Raw genomic sequence first — 19,949 nt, 5'->3', positions numbered from 1 at the left:
AACCCACAACTATAAAATAATTTTGTAACATCACACGTGGAAGCCATGTAGGAACATTGTTTACATCAAATAAGAAATTTCAAATCTATAAAAACTACCTCGTAAGTATGAGGGCAAACATTCAAAATGAAATGAAAAAAGAAAAATGAAAATAAATATAGAAATAAAAATGTAAAATTAAAATTACATAAATGTGAAAATGAAAAGGAAAAAAAAATAAAATAGAAATAATAAAAGTAAAAATAAAATAATAATAAATAAAAATAAAAGGGGCCAAAAATTAACTATTGAATGTTCAAAAACGCATTAACGTCCCATTCAATGTTAAGGCCATAAGGCTGATAGGTTTTTAACCAGTATATCCACCTGGTCCTAAGTCTAGAGATCTCCCTTCTGGTGTGGCTTCCTCTCCAATGGTATTGGAAGACATCAATGACCATGAAGGAGGTACCAGTAGGATCTCTATGTTGTTGATCATAATGTTTGGACAAGAAGTGTTTGGGAAATCCCTTACGTATATTGGCCAAGTGTTCATTCATCCTGACCTGAAATGCTTGAATGGACGGCCAACGTAGTGTAACCCACAAGGGCAGGTTATGAGGTGCACTACGTTTTTGGTGAAACAGGTGGAAAAATGCTCCACCTCATAGTTTTTCCCAGTAACATTGGAATGGAATTCCGTGTATTTTCTGCTTTTCAAACAATTGACCTTACGCAAAGAGCATTTTCTACAAGGGTAGAAGCCCTTCATCTGAAAAAGGAAACCAGATTTTTTGGGGGGGTTCCACTGTTCGGGGCAACACTGAGTCTCAATGGTGGTAGTCCTCTAAAGATGACAGATGGGGCATCCGGAAGAAGTGGACCCAGAACCCTGTCACTTCTGAGGACATCCCAATGCTTGTTAAGGAGTCTTTTCATGAGAAAATGCTGAGCAGAGTAGGCGGTGAAGAATGAGAATCTGGGCGAAAGTTGGAGGCAGTGGTTGACCGGTCATCAGTCACTGTGCAAGTTAACTTTTTTTTTTTGCAGCCTTGGTTAGCAAATAGCAACTAGGCTACATGTTGTTGCTGACTATTTTGATGGCTAATAATGGAATTTTTAACCAGCTATCAATATCCAAATGGATCAAGACAACCCTTCGACCGACCATCCGTTTTGAATAATTTTTTTGATATCAATAGAAACTAGCTGGTGTGTTTTTAAATCGGTTTGATCATTTTATGAACTAGTTTGTTTTTTCTTTTATATAAATCAGAGAAAAAAAAAGTTTTATTCGAATCCACTAAATAGTACACAGTCAAATTGCTTTCCGAAGGGTAATTTCTCGCTTTTACAGACTGTTAAAAAGCGTTATTGTAAAAATACATTCACAAGAATCAGTTTCTATACAGTACTAAGTTAGGCTCCATGTACACGGGACGCTGGAAATGGCCGTTTAGGAGCAGTTGGGCGTTTTTTTCAGAAGCCCCTGAACCCATCTACATTTTATCTTATCTGTCCATGTACACCAGGTCGTTTACAGTCATTTGCAGGCAGTTGCGTTCAGGGACTGTTTTTAGAATGCAATTATTTGCGTTCGAATGTGTGTTTCCCGGCGTTTCAAATGCACAAACGCGTCTGAACGCGATGACCCGCGTTTAGCGTTCTCGTTTTTCCATTTTAAAGGGGAATAATTTTTTTGACCTCTAGGAACGCTTCTAACCGCAAACGCGGGTACAAACGCGACCGAACGGACGTTTCAAACGTCCTAAAAATTCCAGCATTCAAAGGGACTTTTAACAACGTCCCGTGTACATGGAGCCTTATACTTACTTTGTGAACCTTACCATCGCCCATTTCAAGCACATTCAAAAAAGGGAAATGCCATAAGCTGAAATAAACTGAGATGCTGCACCACCTTGTACCTTCAGAATCTGGCCAGCTACACATGAGTATATACATACAAAGATATGTGCTCACAAGTACTACAGTAACAATCTATCCATGACTAGAGCAGTTGGAGCCAAGCCCGGAAAAGCCAGCCAGCCACCCACTCCATATCCTGTCATGTTGAGATGGAACTCCCCTATGTGGGTAGATCAGGCATTTGCACCTTAACGTTGCACCCATTTGAGTTACCCACATCTCAAATGTTGGGGGGGACTGGGGAGATCCAATGCTGTAATAAGTTTTCGGGCCTGGAAGAACGCCCTTGACAATGCTGTTCTGACAAGTGTCCTGTATACAGTCCTCTAGTATGCATGGTCTCGGGTCTAAGTCCAATATCTATGCAATTTTGGGCATCTCCACAGAAGATGTATAAGATCACAAGTATCTGTTACACCTAGCACATATACCATGGTATACAGTTTGAGGGGAGTGTGGTGTACTCAAAGAAGTGTGTGTATGCATGTATGTATGTGTGAAAATCTTTGAGTTAGATTCAATGAGCAGCTACGCACAGAATCCAATGCCCATTGATCTTCAGGAATATTTCCTACGTCATTTTCCCATTGTTCCATAGCTGAATTAGGGAATTTTTCTAAGTAGTCCCCCAGCAACATTGCATAACTTCTGGAAATGAAACCCTTATTGGATGTGGAATGTTGCATCATATGGACTATTGGGGTCAGGGACTGTTCCGGTGAGGTCAGAGAGAGCTGGGCTTTAATAGCAGGCTGTAATTGGACATAATATATATTAAAAAAATAAAAATAAATTTTGTGGGAGGCAATTTCTGATTTTTAGCTGGTTAAATATAAGCAGTCTACCATTTATCAAAAATATGGCGGAGGTGTGTAATGCCCCTTGCACGCCACAAGTCTCGTACTGTAACTTAACTAGTTCTGGGTAAGCGTCGTTATTCCATATTGGACTATATTCCGTAAAGCCTTTCACTTGCTGTAGCTGTTTCACCTTGGGCTTGGACCAGACCTTATGCATCAGTCTATTTGTGGACTATAATTTATTAGATATCAAGAAGAGGTGTGCCTCAAATTCTTCCGGGAGATTTCGGATCATCAGTGCCCTGATTACAGAAAAGTTAAACAGTGCCCACCATCAGTACCAACAATGAGTGCCCATCAGGTCATGCTCATCTGTGCCACCTATCAGTGTCCATCATTGCGGCACATTAGTGCCACCTCTATTAGTGCCGCCTCATCAGCGCACATCAGTGAAGGAGAAAAATTACTTATTTTCAAAATTTACTGACAGAAAATAGGAAACTTTTTTTTCCTATATTATTTTTTTTTTTTTTTAGTAAGAAATAAAAAAATCAGCGGTGATTAAATACCACCAAAAGAAAGCTCTATTTGTGTGGGAAAAAAAAAGATAAAAATTTCATATGGGTACAGTGTAACATGACCGCGCAATTGTCATTCAAATTGTGATAGCGCTGAAAATTGGCCTGGGCAGGAAGGGGGTGAAAAGGCACTGTATTGAAGGGGTTAATTTACAACCACATAAGATTAACAGCGGTGGATTTATTAGGCATAAAGCCTGCCTTATCTTCATTGACAATACTAGCAATAACCTTAGTCTTTTTTAATGTGAGACTGTAGTAAGGATATAGGCCTATAGGAGTTGGCCTCTATGGGGGACTTGTCAGGTTTCAGAAGTAAAATAATGCTAGCCCTAGACATGGACGACGGTAACTGACCATATCTACGAGCCTCATTGAATACCCTCAACAATCTTGGCATAAGTATTTCTGAAGAACCTCCATGGGTAACCCATCATACTCATCATCCCCAGGAGCCTTAAAAGCGGGAAAAGGACTGGCTGCCCCTGAAGTTCCTCCACCATGAAAGGAGCATCCAAATTTAATCTATGTACATCAGAGAGTTTAGGCAGGTCAATGGACTGTAGATATTCTACAAGGGCTGCACCGGAGTAGGAGACTCTAGAGGAGCTCAACTCAGAATAGAATCGTACAAGTTCTGCCATGACTGACTCTTGAGTTTGCCAGGCCCCCATTGGGGAGTTTTTAAAGCCCCCATTAATGGCGCCGCTGGGCGCACATTCAATTTTTGCCAGGAGACGGCCAGTCCACTCCCCACTCAATTTTCCTTTCTCTTTTTGGAGGAAATAGGATTAGTTAAGGCATCCTGGGCGAATAACCAGGCCGTTCTAGATTCATCAGTGGGCTGTGCTATATATACCCCCTCACGCTACCGAACGTGTTGAGTAAGGAGCTGCTCATCAATTTTAGAGGTTGTTTTAATACCACTCACTGTGGCAATGATGAAGACCCCCCCCCAATAAATAACACTTAAAGGCGTCCCATTGACGTAGGGTATCAGCGTGTATGTTATTGTCTACAAAGAAATTAGATATATTCCGGTCAATATCATTGTTGGTAGGCAGTAATTTCAGCCAGTTAGGGTTTTAAACGCCAAGGGGCTTTAGGTAAAGGGAGCTTCCGCTTTGCCATGATCCAGCATACTAAGGGGGAATGATCTGAGACCCCTCGCGGGGTATATTGCACCTGCGTCACTAGATTAAGTGGTTGTGCATTCCCTAAGGAGAGGTCAATGCGTGATAGAGATCCATGGGTCTTAGAATAGCATGAAAATTGGGTAGCAGTAGGGTTTTTCAATCTCCAGACATCCAAGACATTATCCTCTAGAAAATGTGAGAGGGGGTTAACCTTAGACATGGGCCCTAAGAGCAGGGGGGGGGGGGGGTGTCTGTCCATGGTTGGGTTTAGAACTCCATTAAAATCGGCCATGATAAATATCGTAGCATCTGGTTTATCCAATAGAAATGCTATTAGTTCCCTCAGCACCATTGTAGAAGGAGGAGGGTATATACACCACAGTCAACACACGTGTCATGGCATTAAATTTGTAATGCAAACATATATATCTTCCCTCTGGATCAGAGGTTTTTGCCAGTTCCTGATAGTCCAGCGCTTTGTGAATAAGGACGAACATCCCCCTGGAATAGGAAGTGTGCTTTAAATGGGTATATCTGTTGTGCCCAGGAATAGTTCATACAGCTAAGGGTCTCTGTAAGAGGATGCATTTCTTGGAGACCTACAATAGCCGGATGATACCTGTGCAAAACAGAATTAACCATTGCCCTTTTCAAAGGGTCGTACAGTCCCCAGACATTTAAGGAAATTATAGGTATTTCAGTCATAACCTAATGTAGAGAAAAATATATGTAGTAGGACAACATGAAGGCAGGTGTGCCATCCAGTAAAGGAAGATAGTCGCAGGTGTTTCATAACCTTTTGTGTGAGTAGGTCATCTACAGAATAGCTGAAAAGGGCAAGGTTCAGACTTGAAACAAAAAGTCCAGAATATCATACAACTTGGCCTTTGATGGCCAACAATAGGCAAAACTTGAAAACTGCCTACTGGGCATAGTTCCTCGCAAAATTATGCCTGCTATTTGGGCCAACAGCTGGGAACAAAAATTAGAACGCATAGTACACTTTTGAAGAAGGTAACCTCCTCCTCTCTGAGCCTACCTTTTAACTGGAAAACTGTAAAGTATCTCCGGTGTATATATAACAAGCACCTTTTCAGGGCAGAATTTTCTTCACTTGACCCATCTCTGTGCAGACACCCCTCCTCAGGTTTCAGAAGATTCACGTTGCCTGGCACTTAGCAACTGCTCATTAACATCCAGCCAGTCTGCTGCATCTTTAGCTGTGTTGAAGAAATGAACTTGGCCTCTGGCAGTGATCTGTAGACGCGGCAAGTAAAGCATTGCATATCGCAGGGTCATGACGTTGGAGGCGCTGTTTAACATCTTAAAACTTGGCGCGCTTTTTCTGCACCTTGGCCAAGAAGTCGGGGTAAAAGAAGACCCGTACACGGTAATATTGTATAGAAGATTTCTCTCTGCCAGCTTGAGCACTTTCTCCCTGTCCCACATGCAATAGGCGTGCTAGGATGGGTCTGGGCACATTACCCGGGAGAACCCTGGTAGGAGTGCGGTGCACTCTTTCTATTGCAAAAAGGGGGAGAAAATGCATCTTTTCCGAAGATTTCCAGGAGCCATGTTTCAATGAATTTTGTAGGGTCACGACCCTTAACCTTTTCTGGTAAACCCACGATCTGTATGTTTTCGTCTCAGACAATTTTCGATCTCCTCTGTTTTATCACTTCTAACATTCGCCAAGCAGGTCATGGCATGCGATTTCACTAATCGGAGAGGGCAGCTTGTCTTCCACATCACTGATGCGATCTTCCACCACTGTCGTCCGCTCTCGCATTTTCTGGAGGTCATGTTGCAGCAGCGACACCAGCTCTGTAAGGCCCCCCCAGCTGCTCCTTGACAGTGTTCATAGATTCTGTACATTGATGGAATAGCCTTTAAAATTTGGCTCAGTGTAGGTTGTCTCCCTCTTGTAAATCTGCCGAGTCTGAATTGCAAGTATCATCTGGAGGGGATGCAAAGACAGTCCTCACTCCTGAGTCTTTCCCCAGTCCCAGCATTTAGTCCCAGCACCAGAAAGCTTTTGGGCATAATACAGCATATCCTTGCGGTTACTAATACCCACACTGCTGCCTTGCACTTTCATTTTGTCAGCGCCTCGTGATGTTCCCTTCTGCTGTGCTGCAGCCGTGCCATATTGGGACTCCAGGGTTGCCCCCGTCCTCCCAAGTAGCACATGCCTGGTTTGGCTATGCCCCGAACTAGAGCTTGTTAATTTGTAGATATTGCCATGTGTATTGCTATCATCAGTAATGCTGTCATTCTATCATTGGGTGCTATTATTTATTTTATCTCCTTAAAGAGCATCGGTGCCGACAATGGCATATAAATATACATGGTATTTAACATAATGGCTAGTGTACATGGCACGTTTTGTCTCCTACTTAAAGAATTGGAGATATTGTCTGTAAAAATTCACCCTTGAAATGTTTCATGGGTTTTTTTTTGTCACAGAATATTCAATGGCAGCCCATTTATTTGCCTAACGCAATGAAATGCGCCTAGTAGGGTTAACATTTGTTGTGGTTCAGTGCAATGCATGTCTGTTGGCCATCATTAAAGTAGAACCAGTGGTGTTTCATCAATGGGTTCAACATGTGTACTGCACCCAGGCCCTGAGGGGGGGGCCCACTGCTCTTATAGACACTGCACCCATAGATGAGACGCGTCAAACATGCGACTGGGCACTGAAGTTCCGCCACTGTAGGAGGGGCCCGCCGCTTGTCCAAAGGGTTTTACCAATATGAGATTGGGGAGTTAGTCTCACTCACAGGCAGGCACACAGTATCCACACATCGGTCCATCCTGGTTGTAAAGGCACAAGGTTTTTTACATTCCATACATGAAGGTAAAAAAAACTTCTGTTTGCAGGAGTCCCCCAGATCCCCCCCCAATACTTACCTGAGCTCCCTCTCGATCCAGCGATGTCCACGAGAGCCTTGCCTCTCTGGGGACTCACACACTTGATTGGCTTTTGGCAGCAGTGGGAGCGATTTGCTGCTGTCAATCTCAGCCAGTGAGCTAATCAGGAGACAGAGGGGGTGGGGCCGAACTGCGGCTCTATGTGTAAATGGACATGGAGCAGCATGTTGGGAGGTGCGCCTGCTTGGGTACCCCCAGAGCAAGCTGCTTGCTATGGGGGCCCCAGCAGAAGGGGGAAGCAAGGAGCAGGACCCAAGAAGAGGGTGCAGGCTGCTTTGTGCAAAACCACTGCACAGAGGAGGTAAGTATAACATGTATGTTATTTAAAAAAAAAAAAAAAAAAAAGAAACAAGGCTTTAGTACCACTTTAAATTACCTTTTTGGCAACGTGTTTTCACTTTGAAATCGAAGAGTATATTTTTGTTGATCAGTTTAAGTAAATAAAAATGTAAAAATTCAGGACCAAGAAAAACCTCTAAAGTGTAAATGACTCCCCTTTTTTTTTTTTTTTTTTTTTTTTTTTTGATCGGTGCTGTAATACAAGTGGAAAATTTCAATGCTACATGTCAGGGCCTTCCAATATAAAAGAGTGATCTACCACAAGTAGTGATCTAGCACAAAGCTATGAGTGGTGATTTGGATTGTGGAGGGGAGAGGGCTTCAAGGGAGCTTACGTTGATCTGGTGGGTAAAGGTCTGCTTTAACTGCCCAAAAATGTAATTCTGTTCAGCTCGTTGTCCCACTCACATCTCCGGTACACGTGGCATGGCAAGTTGGATGACCCTGCCCATTTCCTATTTTAGCTTGGCCGTCTCCATTGTCACCTCCCTGATCCATTATACATTGATCAAACAAGTCACATAGAAAGCTGAACCAGTAAACGGTAGTATGATTTTTGTCTGGCTGTGGCTTACCTTTCACGTTTAAACAGGTAACATATGTGCTGTGCACTTCAACTGTTTAATAAAGAGCCTTTCATAAACAGTCATCTCGCTGAGAAATACAGTATAGATGATGGCCTGAGGAACTACATTTCAGACTGCCAGTCTCTCTTCTCTCCAATCTGGTCAGCTAGGGGTTGGGAGGTCTACAAACACTGCAGAGCGTCAATTATTAGGCAATTATTTTCTGATCTTATTATTATAAGGCAGTGATCAACTCTAAGAATTAACAGTAATTAAGACATAACGGGAAGTTGGTCATCTTTCTTTCCTTACCTCTGTTTTTGATTGTTTGCAGGCAAGATTACAAAGAGGACAGCTTTTCCTGAAACAAGGAAAATTGGATGAAGCAGAAGAGGACTTTAGGAAAGTGGTAAGTTGTGAGAAGGCTTTACTTTTTGAAAAGGGAATAGACCCATATTTGAATATACCCATACTCATCAGGGAAACGGACATAATTTCCCATTGTGTTTTTTAATGTGTCTACACAAAATCACAAAAGGTGTCTTCAGTTCACAAACGCCAAGCTGTAGTTAAGGTTTACTGCTCTTATTAATAATAACTCCCTTAGGCTCCATGTACACAGGACTTTTTAAAAAGTCCCTGGAATGCTGGAATATAAAGGACTTTTAAAACGTCCGTTGTGTCGCGTTTGCATGCCGCGTTTAGCGGGCGTTTGCATTTAGAACCGTTTCTAGAGATCAAAAAATCATTCCCCTTTAAAATGGAAAAACGCGAGCGCTAAACGCGGGTCATCGCGTTTGGTCGCGTTTTGCATTTGAAACGCCGGGAAACACACGTTCGAACGCAAATAATTGCTTTCCAAAAAACGTCACTGAACTCAACTGCCTGCAAATGACTGTAAACGACCCTGTGTACATGGACAAATAAGATATCATGGAGTTGGGTTCAGGGGCTTCTGAAAAACGCCCAAATGCTCCTAAACGGCCGTTTACAAGTTGCAATGTACATGGGCCCTGAAAATGACAAATCCGTATAGAAATATGGGAAATTGCATGTCTTTCAGTACATGCACTGTAACTGTCATTCATTTCCTTTTTGTCTAATTAGTGAGTTACCGATCTGTAACGAGCATGTATAATTTTGCTGTGGGGATACTGAATATACAGGTCAGTGACTGACAAGGTAGTGAAGCAAGGTTCAAAGTGCTGCCTCAGAGCATGTACCTTGAAAAAATGGTCAGCAGTGGCTGCTCTGCTGTATATTTCTGTCGTCACAAGTTTCTTTTAACCTTTCTACTCTCTGACCCTTGTGCAATAATGTAGTAGTAAATGTTTTGCCTAGCTGAGAAGTAATCCTTGTTTTACATAGCTGTGATACAGGAATAACTCCATAATAAAGGCTGCATTATTTGAAACGCTTAGCCATAAAGATCTATAGAATAGATCAGGGCTTCACAAATTTGCTTTGAAGCTAGAAGCCAGTTGTGTGTGTGTTGTGTTTTTTTTTTTTTTTTTTCTAGCAAATCTTAGGGTTGGAACGTGTTCCCGAAGGTGAACTTATCCATTACCTTTCACAGTCAGAGCTGTTTTTGCATTTTTTGCAAAATAATTTTAGGCCTGAGGATTACATAAAACCCCCGAAAATTAGGTATTTTATGACAGACACCCTAATGAATAAAATAGTGGTAGTTCCAATTTTCCATGTCGCATGATATTACCGTAAAGGTCTAGGGAACACAAAAGTCAGTAAAAAAAAACACATTAAAAGTACATTCTAGTGGGCACACAATGCAATAAAGTACCCGATTTTTGGTAAAATATATAAAAGCCGAGGTTGCACTGAGTAAATGCCCAACATGTCAAACCTTAACCAGCTCCGGACTGCCCGCCTCATATACAGTCAGGTCCATAAATATTGGGACATCGACACAATTCTAATATTTTTGGCTCTATACACCACCACAATGGATTTGAAATGAAACAAACATGATGTTCTTTAACTGCAGACTTTCAGCTTTAATTTGAGGGTATTTACATCCAAATCAGGTGAATGGTGTAGGAAATACAACAGTTTGTATATGTGCCTCCCACTTTTTAAGGGACCAAAAGTAATGGGACAGATTAACAATCATAAAAAGTGAAAGTTTTTAATACTTGGTTGCGAATCCTTTGCAGTCAATTACAGCCTGAAGTCTGGAATGCATAGACCTCACCAGACGCTGGGTTTCATCCCTAGTGATGCTCTGCCAGGCCTCTACTGCAACTGTCTTCAGTTCCTGCTTGTTCTTGGGGCATTTTCCCTTCAGTTTTGTCTTCAGCAAGTGAAATGCATGCTCAGTAACATTCCTCTTCTTTCCCTTCAACTCTTTGGTTGCTTTCGCAGTATGCTTCGGGTCATTGTCCATCTGCACTGTGAAGCGCCGTCCAATGAGTTCTTAAGCATTTGGCTGAATATGAGCAGATAATATTGCCCGGAACACTTCAGAATTCATCCTGCTGCTTTTGTCAGCAGTCACATCATCAATAAATACAAGAGAACCAGTTCCATTGGCAGCTATACATGCCCACGCCATGACACTACCACCACCATGCTTCACTGATGAGGTGGTATGCTTTGGATCATGAGCAGTTCCTTTCCTTCTCCATACTCTTTCTCTTCCCATCACTCTGGTACAAGTTGATCTTGGTCTTATCTGTCCATAGGATGTTGTTCCAGAACTGTGAAGGCTTTTTTAGATGTTGTTTGGCAAGCTCTAATCTGGTCTTCCTGTTTTTGAGGCTCACCAATGGTTTACATATTGTGGTGAACCCTCTGTATTCACTCTGGTGAAGTCTTCTCTTGATTGACTTTGACACGCAGACACCTACCTCCTGGAGAGTGTTCTTGATCTGGCTAACTGTTGTGAAGGGTGTTTTCACAGCAGTAAAAACAATAAAAATTACATAAATGTATCCCATAGTTTTGTAGACGCTATAACTTTTGCGCAAACCAATCAATATACACTTAAGATTTTTTTTTAACTAAAATATCTAGCAGAATACATATTGGCCTAAATTGATGAGAAAAAAAAAAAATCAAAAATGTTTTATAGCAGAAAGCAAAAAAAATGTCTTATTTTAAAATGATGGTTCTTTTTTTTTGTTTATAGCGCAAAAAATAAAAACCGCAGAGGTGATCAGATACCACCAAAAAGCTCTATTTGTGGGGGGGGGGGGGTGGGGAGAGAGAAAGACCTCAATTTTATTTGGATACAGCGTCGCACGTCGCAGTTGTCGGGTAAAACAACACCGTGCCATATTGCAAAAAATGGCCTGGTCAAGGGGGTAAAACCTTCAGAGCTGAAGTGGTTAAACATGTCTGTACCCTATATTTCTCTTACGTCCTTTGACAGACGCAGCTCTTAATGCTTCTTCACTATTGGTTATGCGCCATCTACAGGAGTTGACTAGGCAGTGAAATGTTTTCACTCAACACGCCTACAGGGGTTGTCCCTCGCGACATAACCTCAGACACACTGTGCTCGGGGGATCCTCCTGGTGAACTACAAGTGACAGCCGGGCTGGGGTTTCGCACTGGATAATCTAAAACCTTATGGTCTCCCAGCCTGGCCAACGAGCGTGAGCAGGTTGTGGTCCACCCAGGCCTCGCCACGACAGAGCCGAATGCATCGACCTGGAATGCCCTGAGTCGCAGCGTACCCCTTTTTGGCTGGCAGCACCCCCACTCAGGGTGGGAGGCGAGCGGTTTTGGAGCGGAGCCCACCCGGTCCATGGTATGGTGAGTGATGCATCGCCCCCCGCGTCCCTGAAGCAGACCTCTGAGGAGGGAGATGTGGGCCCACTCCTGGGGATAACAGGGCTGTGTTTTCTCTGAAAGAACCCCCAGGCCTATCAGGACAGGCCCTGCCCTCCCTGCTCCCGCTGGGGGCACTAAAATCAGTGTCTGACGCCTGGGGGGGGGTTACTGAGCATGTTACCTTGTGCTTGGGGGGTCCTTTTTAGGTGGATTCCTGCAGTGGCCTCATGCATGGGGTCCAGAGCACTTGGCGCCGTTTTTAGCCGCCCTTTTAAGTGTGGGCATAGGCTCTCTTTGTGTAAGGACAGCAGCCATTTTCCCTAAGCTTCCTATACTTTATTATTGGCCTCTAGTGGTGATATGTCACTTCCTGTCAGACGTTTTCATGCTGGAGATTATCACTGAGAAGTAGCAGCTCTGTAGTGTAAAGTAAGTGGTTTTGTTCCTTTGGGTATTCCTCGGGCACACTTGTTGCTCCTGCCAGCCTTTAAGGGGGACTCCGGATGCAGCGCGGTGCTTACCCCGATCGCAATTTAAAGGGGCAGTGCACTTTTTTTTTTTTTTTTTAAACTTGCAAAATGGAGTCCCAAGGTAAAAACAATCCCCCTTAGACTTTATTAGTGCGCATGCCGGGCCATCCGGATCGCAGTCTCTCATGTCTGTCTGCAGCTTTGAAAAATCTGGCGTCAAAGGTGGACTTTGTGATAAAACAAGTCACTATCCAGAAACGGTCACTGCCTTCTCAGTCCTCTGATTCAGAGCCTGATATGGTCACCACGGACAATCCCATCCCTGAGAGATCTCTGTCCTCACAGTCAGATGGTCAGGAGGATATGCCCTCCTCAGCTGCAGCGCGGGAACGCGCTAAGGTGGAAGCACTGATTCTTTCAGTAAGGGAAACATTGAAAATGGATGACGAGCCCACACAGTCAGGACATCGGGTGTAGGCATGTCGAGTGAAAACCTTTCACTGCCTAGTCTACTCCTGTAGATGGCGCATAACCAATAGTGAAGAAGCATTAAGAGCTGCATCTGTCAAAGGACTCAGAGAAAGTAATTTTACTGTAAGTTCTTACAAAAATCCAATTTTTTCATAGGTGACCCTTTAACCACTTCCCATCCAAGGACCTACCCTGGGTTTCAGTGCACCTACAGGCATCATCCCGGTATCCTTGTTTGCGGCCGGCGATTTCTGTACAAAGCATAAATGATCCGAGTGGCTAATTAGGCACTCGATCGCTTCTGTGGGTGGCGGAACGGGGTCACACTCCCCTCCAGCCACAGCCTCTCCTGGACTCTCTAGTCCCATTGCGGAGGCGGAAGAAATGCAGTGATGACTGCGTGGTACACAGAGAGGGAGAGGAACTGACGTCATTCCCCTCTCTCTGTAACCCTGGAAACTGGGAGCAAGGAGTATTTGTCACTTCTAGTTCCACCCCTTTGTTTACCTGGCAACCAGTGGCCAGAGAAGCAGCCGATCGGACCATGTGTGTGTGTTTTTTTTTTTTTTTTTTTTCTCCTCCTAACACACAGTCCTGCATGTCTCCCCTGTGCCCCACTAAATGTATTGCAATGCACATCGCACTGCATTACATCATTTCCTGGCCTTGATGCCTGGGAAAAACTGTCGATGGGGAAAGGGGACAACTACTCAACAACTAGAAGGTGAGGAGAGTGGAAACGTCTCCCTCCCCTCTACCTGGGGGCAACTGCTATGCCGGGCCTGGGCCTGCAGATGGGCAAGCGTAGCCCTGGATGCACAGCAGGGGGGATGCACACGTGGGGTGTGGGGAGCATACGTATGGCAGCCCAGGAGCCAGAACGAAACTTTTTGTCACCATGGCAACCCGGCGCATGGGGTTTGTCGAGCCCTGTGTTAGCTATTATGATCTTGAGCTGGTAACATTGTAGCAGCCACAAATCCTTTGTTTAGGGCTGGGGTGTCAAGCCTGTGGGCCAACACAAAGTTGTAAACCTAACCCTTTAATAATGTGTTGGTTTTAATTTGTATGGGTTTAATTGTATTTTTTAATTTTTTTTCGTAATTTGTAAAACTGAATTTTACACTTCCTAACACATGCCGGCAAAAAAAAACTTCACAGGGTCTCTTTTCTGGATGGTTAGTGTGTTTTTTTTTTTCCCCATCTCTCTCTCCTATCCTCTGTCTGTCTGTCGGAATGTTATTAAGAGTAAGAAAGGAACGCTACCATGAGAGCCTAAAGCAGTGTAACTATTTTTTTTTTTTTTTCATTTATTGTGAAAAACACACTGGGCAGGAAAAGAAGCAAGGAAAACTAAAATGAGCAGTTCCCTGCTTGTTACTAGGGACAGCACAAATGTTAAGCCTTCAAAACAAGGGATTACCATAAAGAACATGAAGAAACACCATTAAACATGTCCCTGTTGCTAGTTGCAGGAAATATCTCCTGTATAACATCTAGGTCATACAGTCCTTCCTTTCAGGCCTGCACAATGTCAGCAGATCAAAAGTGACACCTGCAGAGAAGAAGGTGAATCACCAGACAATTACAGGGAATGAGAATAGGCAGCTTGAAAATGTGTTTTCCCTTCACTTGTCCCAAGCTCACTTTAACTTTCCTTTTTGGACTTGTAATAGGAAGAGTGATTTGATACAGGTGGAATTAGACTGCCTGAAAATGCTAATTAAATGTGCCATAACCATGTAATTTTAAATGTGAATAGCTTAATCCAAACCAAACGGTGCATTGTATTTTACTTGGATAAGAACATATCTAGCTATCTGTTTGTCCAACACTTATGACATCTGTTTGCAGTAGTTTTCATGTCATAATTTTTGCAGCCTGAACCATAAACTATTAAAAATAAGAAAACCTATTCTTAATGGTTTTCATATATATAAAAAAAAAAAAAAAAAAAATAAATAAACTTCAGTTTTCCTCCCCTCTTCTGCTGTGTAATATCTTTACATTCCTCCAGAGCACTTACTCTGCCATAACCCCCCCCCCCCACACCCCCGCTGTACAACCAGTACTATTAGGCCCCATGCACACGGGGCGTTTTTACAGCCGCTGTAAGCAGCGTCAGACGTCTTTTTTTTTTTTTTTTTGCAGCTTAAAAATGCCCCTCCATGTTATCCTATGGCCTCATGCACACAGACGTTTTTGAGCTGTAAGTGGCCTAGGCGTTTTTAAGCTGCAAGAAGAAATGACTGCCTGCGCGTTATGAGGACCAGCGTTACAGCTGTAAAAACGTCTGACGCTGCTAAAGGCTGAATAACGTTATACGTTTTTTCTGCCTCCATTCAAAATCAATGTTTCCCTATGTGAGCCTATTGCCTATTGATTTGAAAGGAAGTCGCACCGCAAGTCGGATCAGGATGATCCGACTTGCGGCGCGACTTGCGCTGTGAGAATCTTGAGGGGGAACTCCACGCCAAAAATGGGAAAAAATGGCGTGGGGGTCCCCCCTAGGTTCCAAACCAGGCCCTTCGGGTCTGGTATGGAATTTGAGGGTAGCCCCACGCCAAAAAAAACGGCGTGGGGTCCCCCCCCCAAAATCCATACTAGACCCTTATCCGAGCATGCAGCCCTGCAGGCCAGGAAAGGGGAGGGGACGAGTGAGCGGCCCCACCCCCCCTGGACCACACCAGGCCACATGCCCTCAACATGGGAGGGAGTTGGTGCTTTGGGGCAGGGGGGGCTCTGCACCCCCCACCCCAAGCACCTTGCCCCCATGTTGATGAGGACAAGGACCTCATCCCCACAACCCTGGCCGGTGGTTGGGTCGGTCTGCGGGCAGGGGGCTCATCGGAATCTGGAAGCCCCCTTTAACAAGGGGGCCCCCCAGACCCCCTCCCTATGTGAATGGGTATGGGGTACACTGTACCGCTACCCATTCACCCCAAAAGGCAGTGTATGTGAATAACGACAAGAGACGTTTTGGAAAGTTTATTTAAAATCCTTTTTTTTTTTTTGTAACGGACACGGATGACACTTGTGTCATCCGGTCCGTATGTCCGTTTTTCATCCCATCCGTTTGCGGATGAAAAACTGACATAATGCATGTCTATGTAAATACGGATGTCTGCGGATGACACCACTGACATCCGTTTTTGCTTCAGTTACGTTTTTTGAAAGGAAGAAAAAATAGGGTTCTCCTCCGTTCAAAAAAACTGAACTGAACTGACAAAAAACGGATGTCAGAGGATGATCATACGATGACATCCGTATTTACATAGAGATACATTATGTCCGTTTTTCATCCGCAAACGGATGGGATGAAAAACGGACATACGGAACGCCCGTGTGAAAGAGCCCTTACAATCTGGCCCGTTAGTGGGTCCTGAAGATAAGTATTACCTTGGGGAGATGCAGACTAGAATACTGCAATCGCTGAGCAGCAAATTATATCACATGTGATGTAAAAATGGGGGGGAAGGGGGAGTAATGAGCCTGAAAAGAATGTAAAAAAGGGCAATAAATAAGAAATGCAAAAAATATAATAATGAATAATAAAAAGTAAATAGGAATAATAACATGCTAATTGCGGAGTTGCCATGGTAATAGCAACTAGATACATATGTATAAAAAATAATTAATTGCATAATTGCCTTGGTAGTAGCAACTAGATAGATATGTATATAAAAAAATATACAGTAAAACCTTGGATTGCGAGCATAATTCGTTCCGGAAGCATGCTTGTAATCCAAAGCACTCTTATATGAAGGCGAATCTCCCCATAAGAAATAATGGAAACTCAGATGATTCGTTCCACAACCATTTATTCATAAATCCTTAAATTTATAGTCCATATAAAAAGATTATAGCATTGCGATAGGTTGTGTAACCATAAAATGTCCATCCACAAATAGCCGCTTCCACAAGGGGATTGGAAGCAAAATCCAGCAGGAGCTACAGGGTAGCAATATGGTTCCATTTAATGAAGGTACAACATTTAGCAACTCACATGGTTGATGAATAAAACAGGCACATCTAAGTATGCAGGCATCCAGGGTAAAGCTGTCCACATAGACTATCTTCTGCACAGCCGGCTGCTAGTCTGTGATCCTGACCGGGAAGACCACCCTGCAGTAAAGCGATCTGAAAGCGAGGGGCAGCATGGAAAGGATGACGTAGATGACGGTGCGGAGGATGGTCCTATGTGGACAGCTTTAGCTTGGATGCCTGCATCCTTAGATGTGCCTGTTCCAATCATCAACCATGTGAGTTGCTAAATGTTGTACCTTCATTAAATTTAACCATATTGCTACACTTCGAGGCGCCTCTCTTCTCTTTTATACTCAGCTGTGACTTGAGGCTACTTGTATATCAAGACATTGCTTGTATATCAAGTCAAAATGTATTTGAAAATTTTGCTTGTCTTGCAAAGCGCTCTTAAACCAAGTTACTCTCAAACCAAGGTTTTACTGTAGTTAAATTCCAATATATACACGGGGGGGGGGGATGTTGGGACTTTATATGAGGCAGATGACCAATGAAGAAATAAAAATGAATAATGACATATTTATTAGATAATTGTATTGGTAATACCAGTTACATATACATATACATAAATATAATGATTCATATATATACATGGATAAGGGACATTTCATATATGTACATAAAATACCACAATGACACATTCCAGTAATCAGTATATCAATAGGTAAACCATACATATTCATAATACATATAATACAGTAATTCATAATGACAAAAAATGTAAAATATATAAAACATTGTAAAAAAAGAAAACAGCTGCGTCTCGGAAAGCTCTACGTGTTTCATGGTAAAAAGACCACTTCCTCAGGAGCAGAGGCAGCGTTGTATCTATAAATACAGTGCCTTGCGAAAGTATTCGGCCCCCTTGAACTTTGCAAACTTTTGCCACATTTCAGGCTTCAAAACAAAAGATATAAAACTGTAATTTTTTGTGAAGAATTAACAACAAGTGGGACACAATCATGAAGTGGAACGAAATTTATTGGATATTTCAAACTTTGTTAACAAATAAAAAACTGAAAAATTGGGCATGCAAAATTATTCAGCCCCTTTACTTTCAGTGCAGCAAACTCTCTCCAGAAGTTCAGTGAGGATCTCTGAATGATCCAATGTTGACCTAAATGACTAATGATGATAAATAGAATCCACCTGTGTGTAATCAAGTCTCCGTATAAATGCACCTTCACTGTGATAGTCTCAGAGGTCCGTTTAAAGCGCAGAGAGCATCATGAAGAACAAAGAACACACCAGGCAGGTCCGAGATACTGTTGTGGAGAAGTTTAAAGCTGGATTTGGATACAAAAAGATTTCCCAAGCTTTAAACATCCCAAGGAGCACTGTGCAAGTGATAATATTGAAATGGAAGTAGTATCAGACCACTGCAAATCTACGAAGACCTGGCCGTCCCTCCTAAACTTTCAGCTCATACAAGGAGAAGACTGATCAGAGATGCAGCCAAGAGGCCCATGATCACTCTGGATGAACTGCAGAGATCTACAGCTGAGGTGGGAGACTGTCCATAGGACAACAATCAGTCGTATACTGCACAAATCTGGCCTTTATGGAAGAGTGGCAAGAAAGACATTTCTCAAAGCTATCCATAAAAAGTGTTGTTTAAAGTTTGCCACAAGCCACCTGGGAGACGCACCAAACATATGGAAGAAGGTGCTCTGGTCAGATGAAACCAAAATCAAACTTTTTGGCAACAATGCAAAACGTTATGTTTGCTGTCAAAGCAACACAGCTCATCACCCTGAACAAACCATCCCCACTGTCAAACATGGTGGTGGCAGCATCATGGTTTGGGCCTGCTTTTCTTCAGCAGGGACAGGGAAGATGGTTAACATTGATGGGAAGATGGATGGAGCCAAATACAGGACCATTCTGGAAGAAAACCTAATGGGAGTCTGCAAAAGACCTGAGACTAGTATGGAGATTTGTCTTCCAACAAAACAATGATCCAAAACATAAAGCAAAATCTACAATGGAATGGTTCACAAATAAACATATCCAGGTGTTAGAATGGCCAAGTCAAAGTCCAGACCTGAATCCAATCGAGAATCTGTGGAAAGAACTGAAAACTGCTGTTCACAAACGCTCTCCATCCAACCTCACTGAGCTCAAGCTGTTTTGCAAGGAGGAATGGGCAAAAATTTCAGCCTCTTGATGTGCAAAACTGATAGAGACTTACAGCTGTAATCGCAGCAAAAGGTGGCGCTACAAAGTATTAACTTGAGGGGGCTGAATAATTTTGCACGCCCAATTTTTCAGTTTTTTATTTGTTAAAAAAGTTTGAAATATCCAATACATTTCGTTCCACTTCATGATTGTGTCCCACTTGTTGTTGATTCTTCACAAAAAATTACAGTTTTATATCTTTATGTTTTGAAGCCTGAAATGTGGCAAAAGGTCAAAGTTCAATGGGGCCGAATACTTTCACAAAGCACTGTAGATGTATGTACCAATATAAGCAATAACTTCGACATCAAAGGGAAATTTAAGCCACATAAGAACGGACAAGAATAATCAATCCTATCTACTTACATAAAATTACAATATCATATGATAATGATACAATTTGACTGGGCCACTGGAATAGTCTAGACCGGGAACTGTGGTGGAGGGATCCACGCAGAACCCGGGCGCCTACCAAGGTATATAAACACTTGCAATCTCCATGGGATACTAGATAAATAAAAGCGACACCACCAGGTGTTCAAAAATACTATTGTAAAAAAAAAAAAACACTCCTGCATGTTATAAGGATAGATATAAAATAAGAGGAAGAAGCCCAATATCGATGGAGAAAGGCCCCTTTCACACATACGGTCCGTTTGTCTGTTTTCATCCATCCGTTGACGGATGAAAAACAGACATCAATGCATCTCTATGTAAAACGGATGACCATGGA

At 42.7% G+C, this 19,949-nt stretch overlaps 1 protein-coding gene across 1 annotated transcript in view; it reads left to right on the top strand.

Moving 5' to 3' along the window:
• Positions 1 to 19,949, top strand: part of DNAJC3 (DnaJ heat shock protein family (Hsp40) member C3) — an 86,676-nt gene that overhangs the window by 17,924 nt on the left and 48,803 nt on the right. Inside the window, exon 4 of the mRNA XM_082245317.1 lies at positions 8,593 to 8,667. Within this exon, the coding sequence (XP_082101443.1) occupies positions 8,593 to 8,667 (75 nt within the window). The remainder of the gene's footprint in view (positions 1 to 8,592; positions 8,668 to 19,949) is intronic.

Source organism: Pelophylax lessonae (assembly GCF_965119305.1).
Source record: "Pelophylax lessonae genome assembly, chromosome: 2".
In the NCBI taxonomy this organism is placed as follows: Eukaryota; Metazoa; Chordata; class Amphibia; order Anura; family Ranidae; genus Pelophylax; species Pelophylax lessonae.
This window is presented reverse-complemented; position numbering and strand designations above follow the sequence as displayed.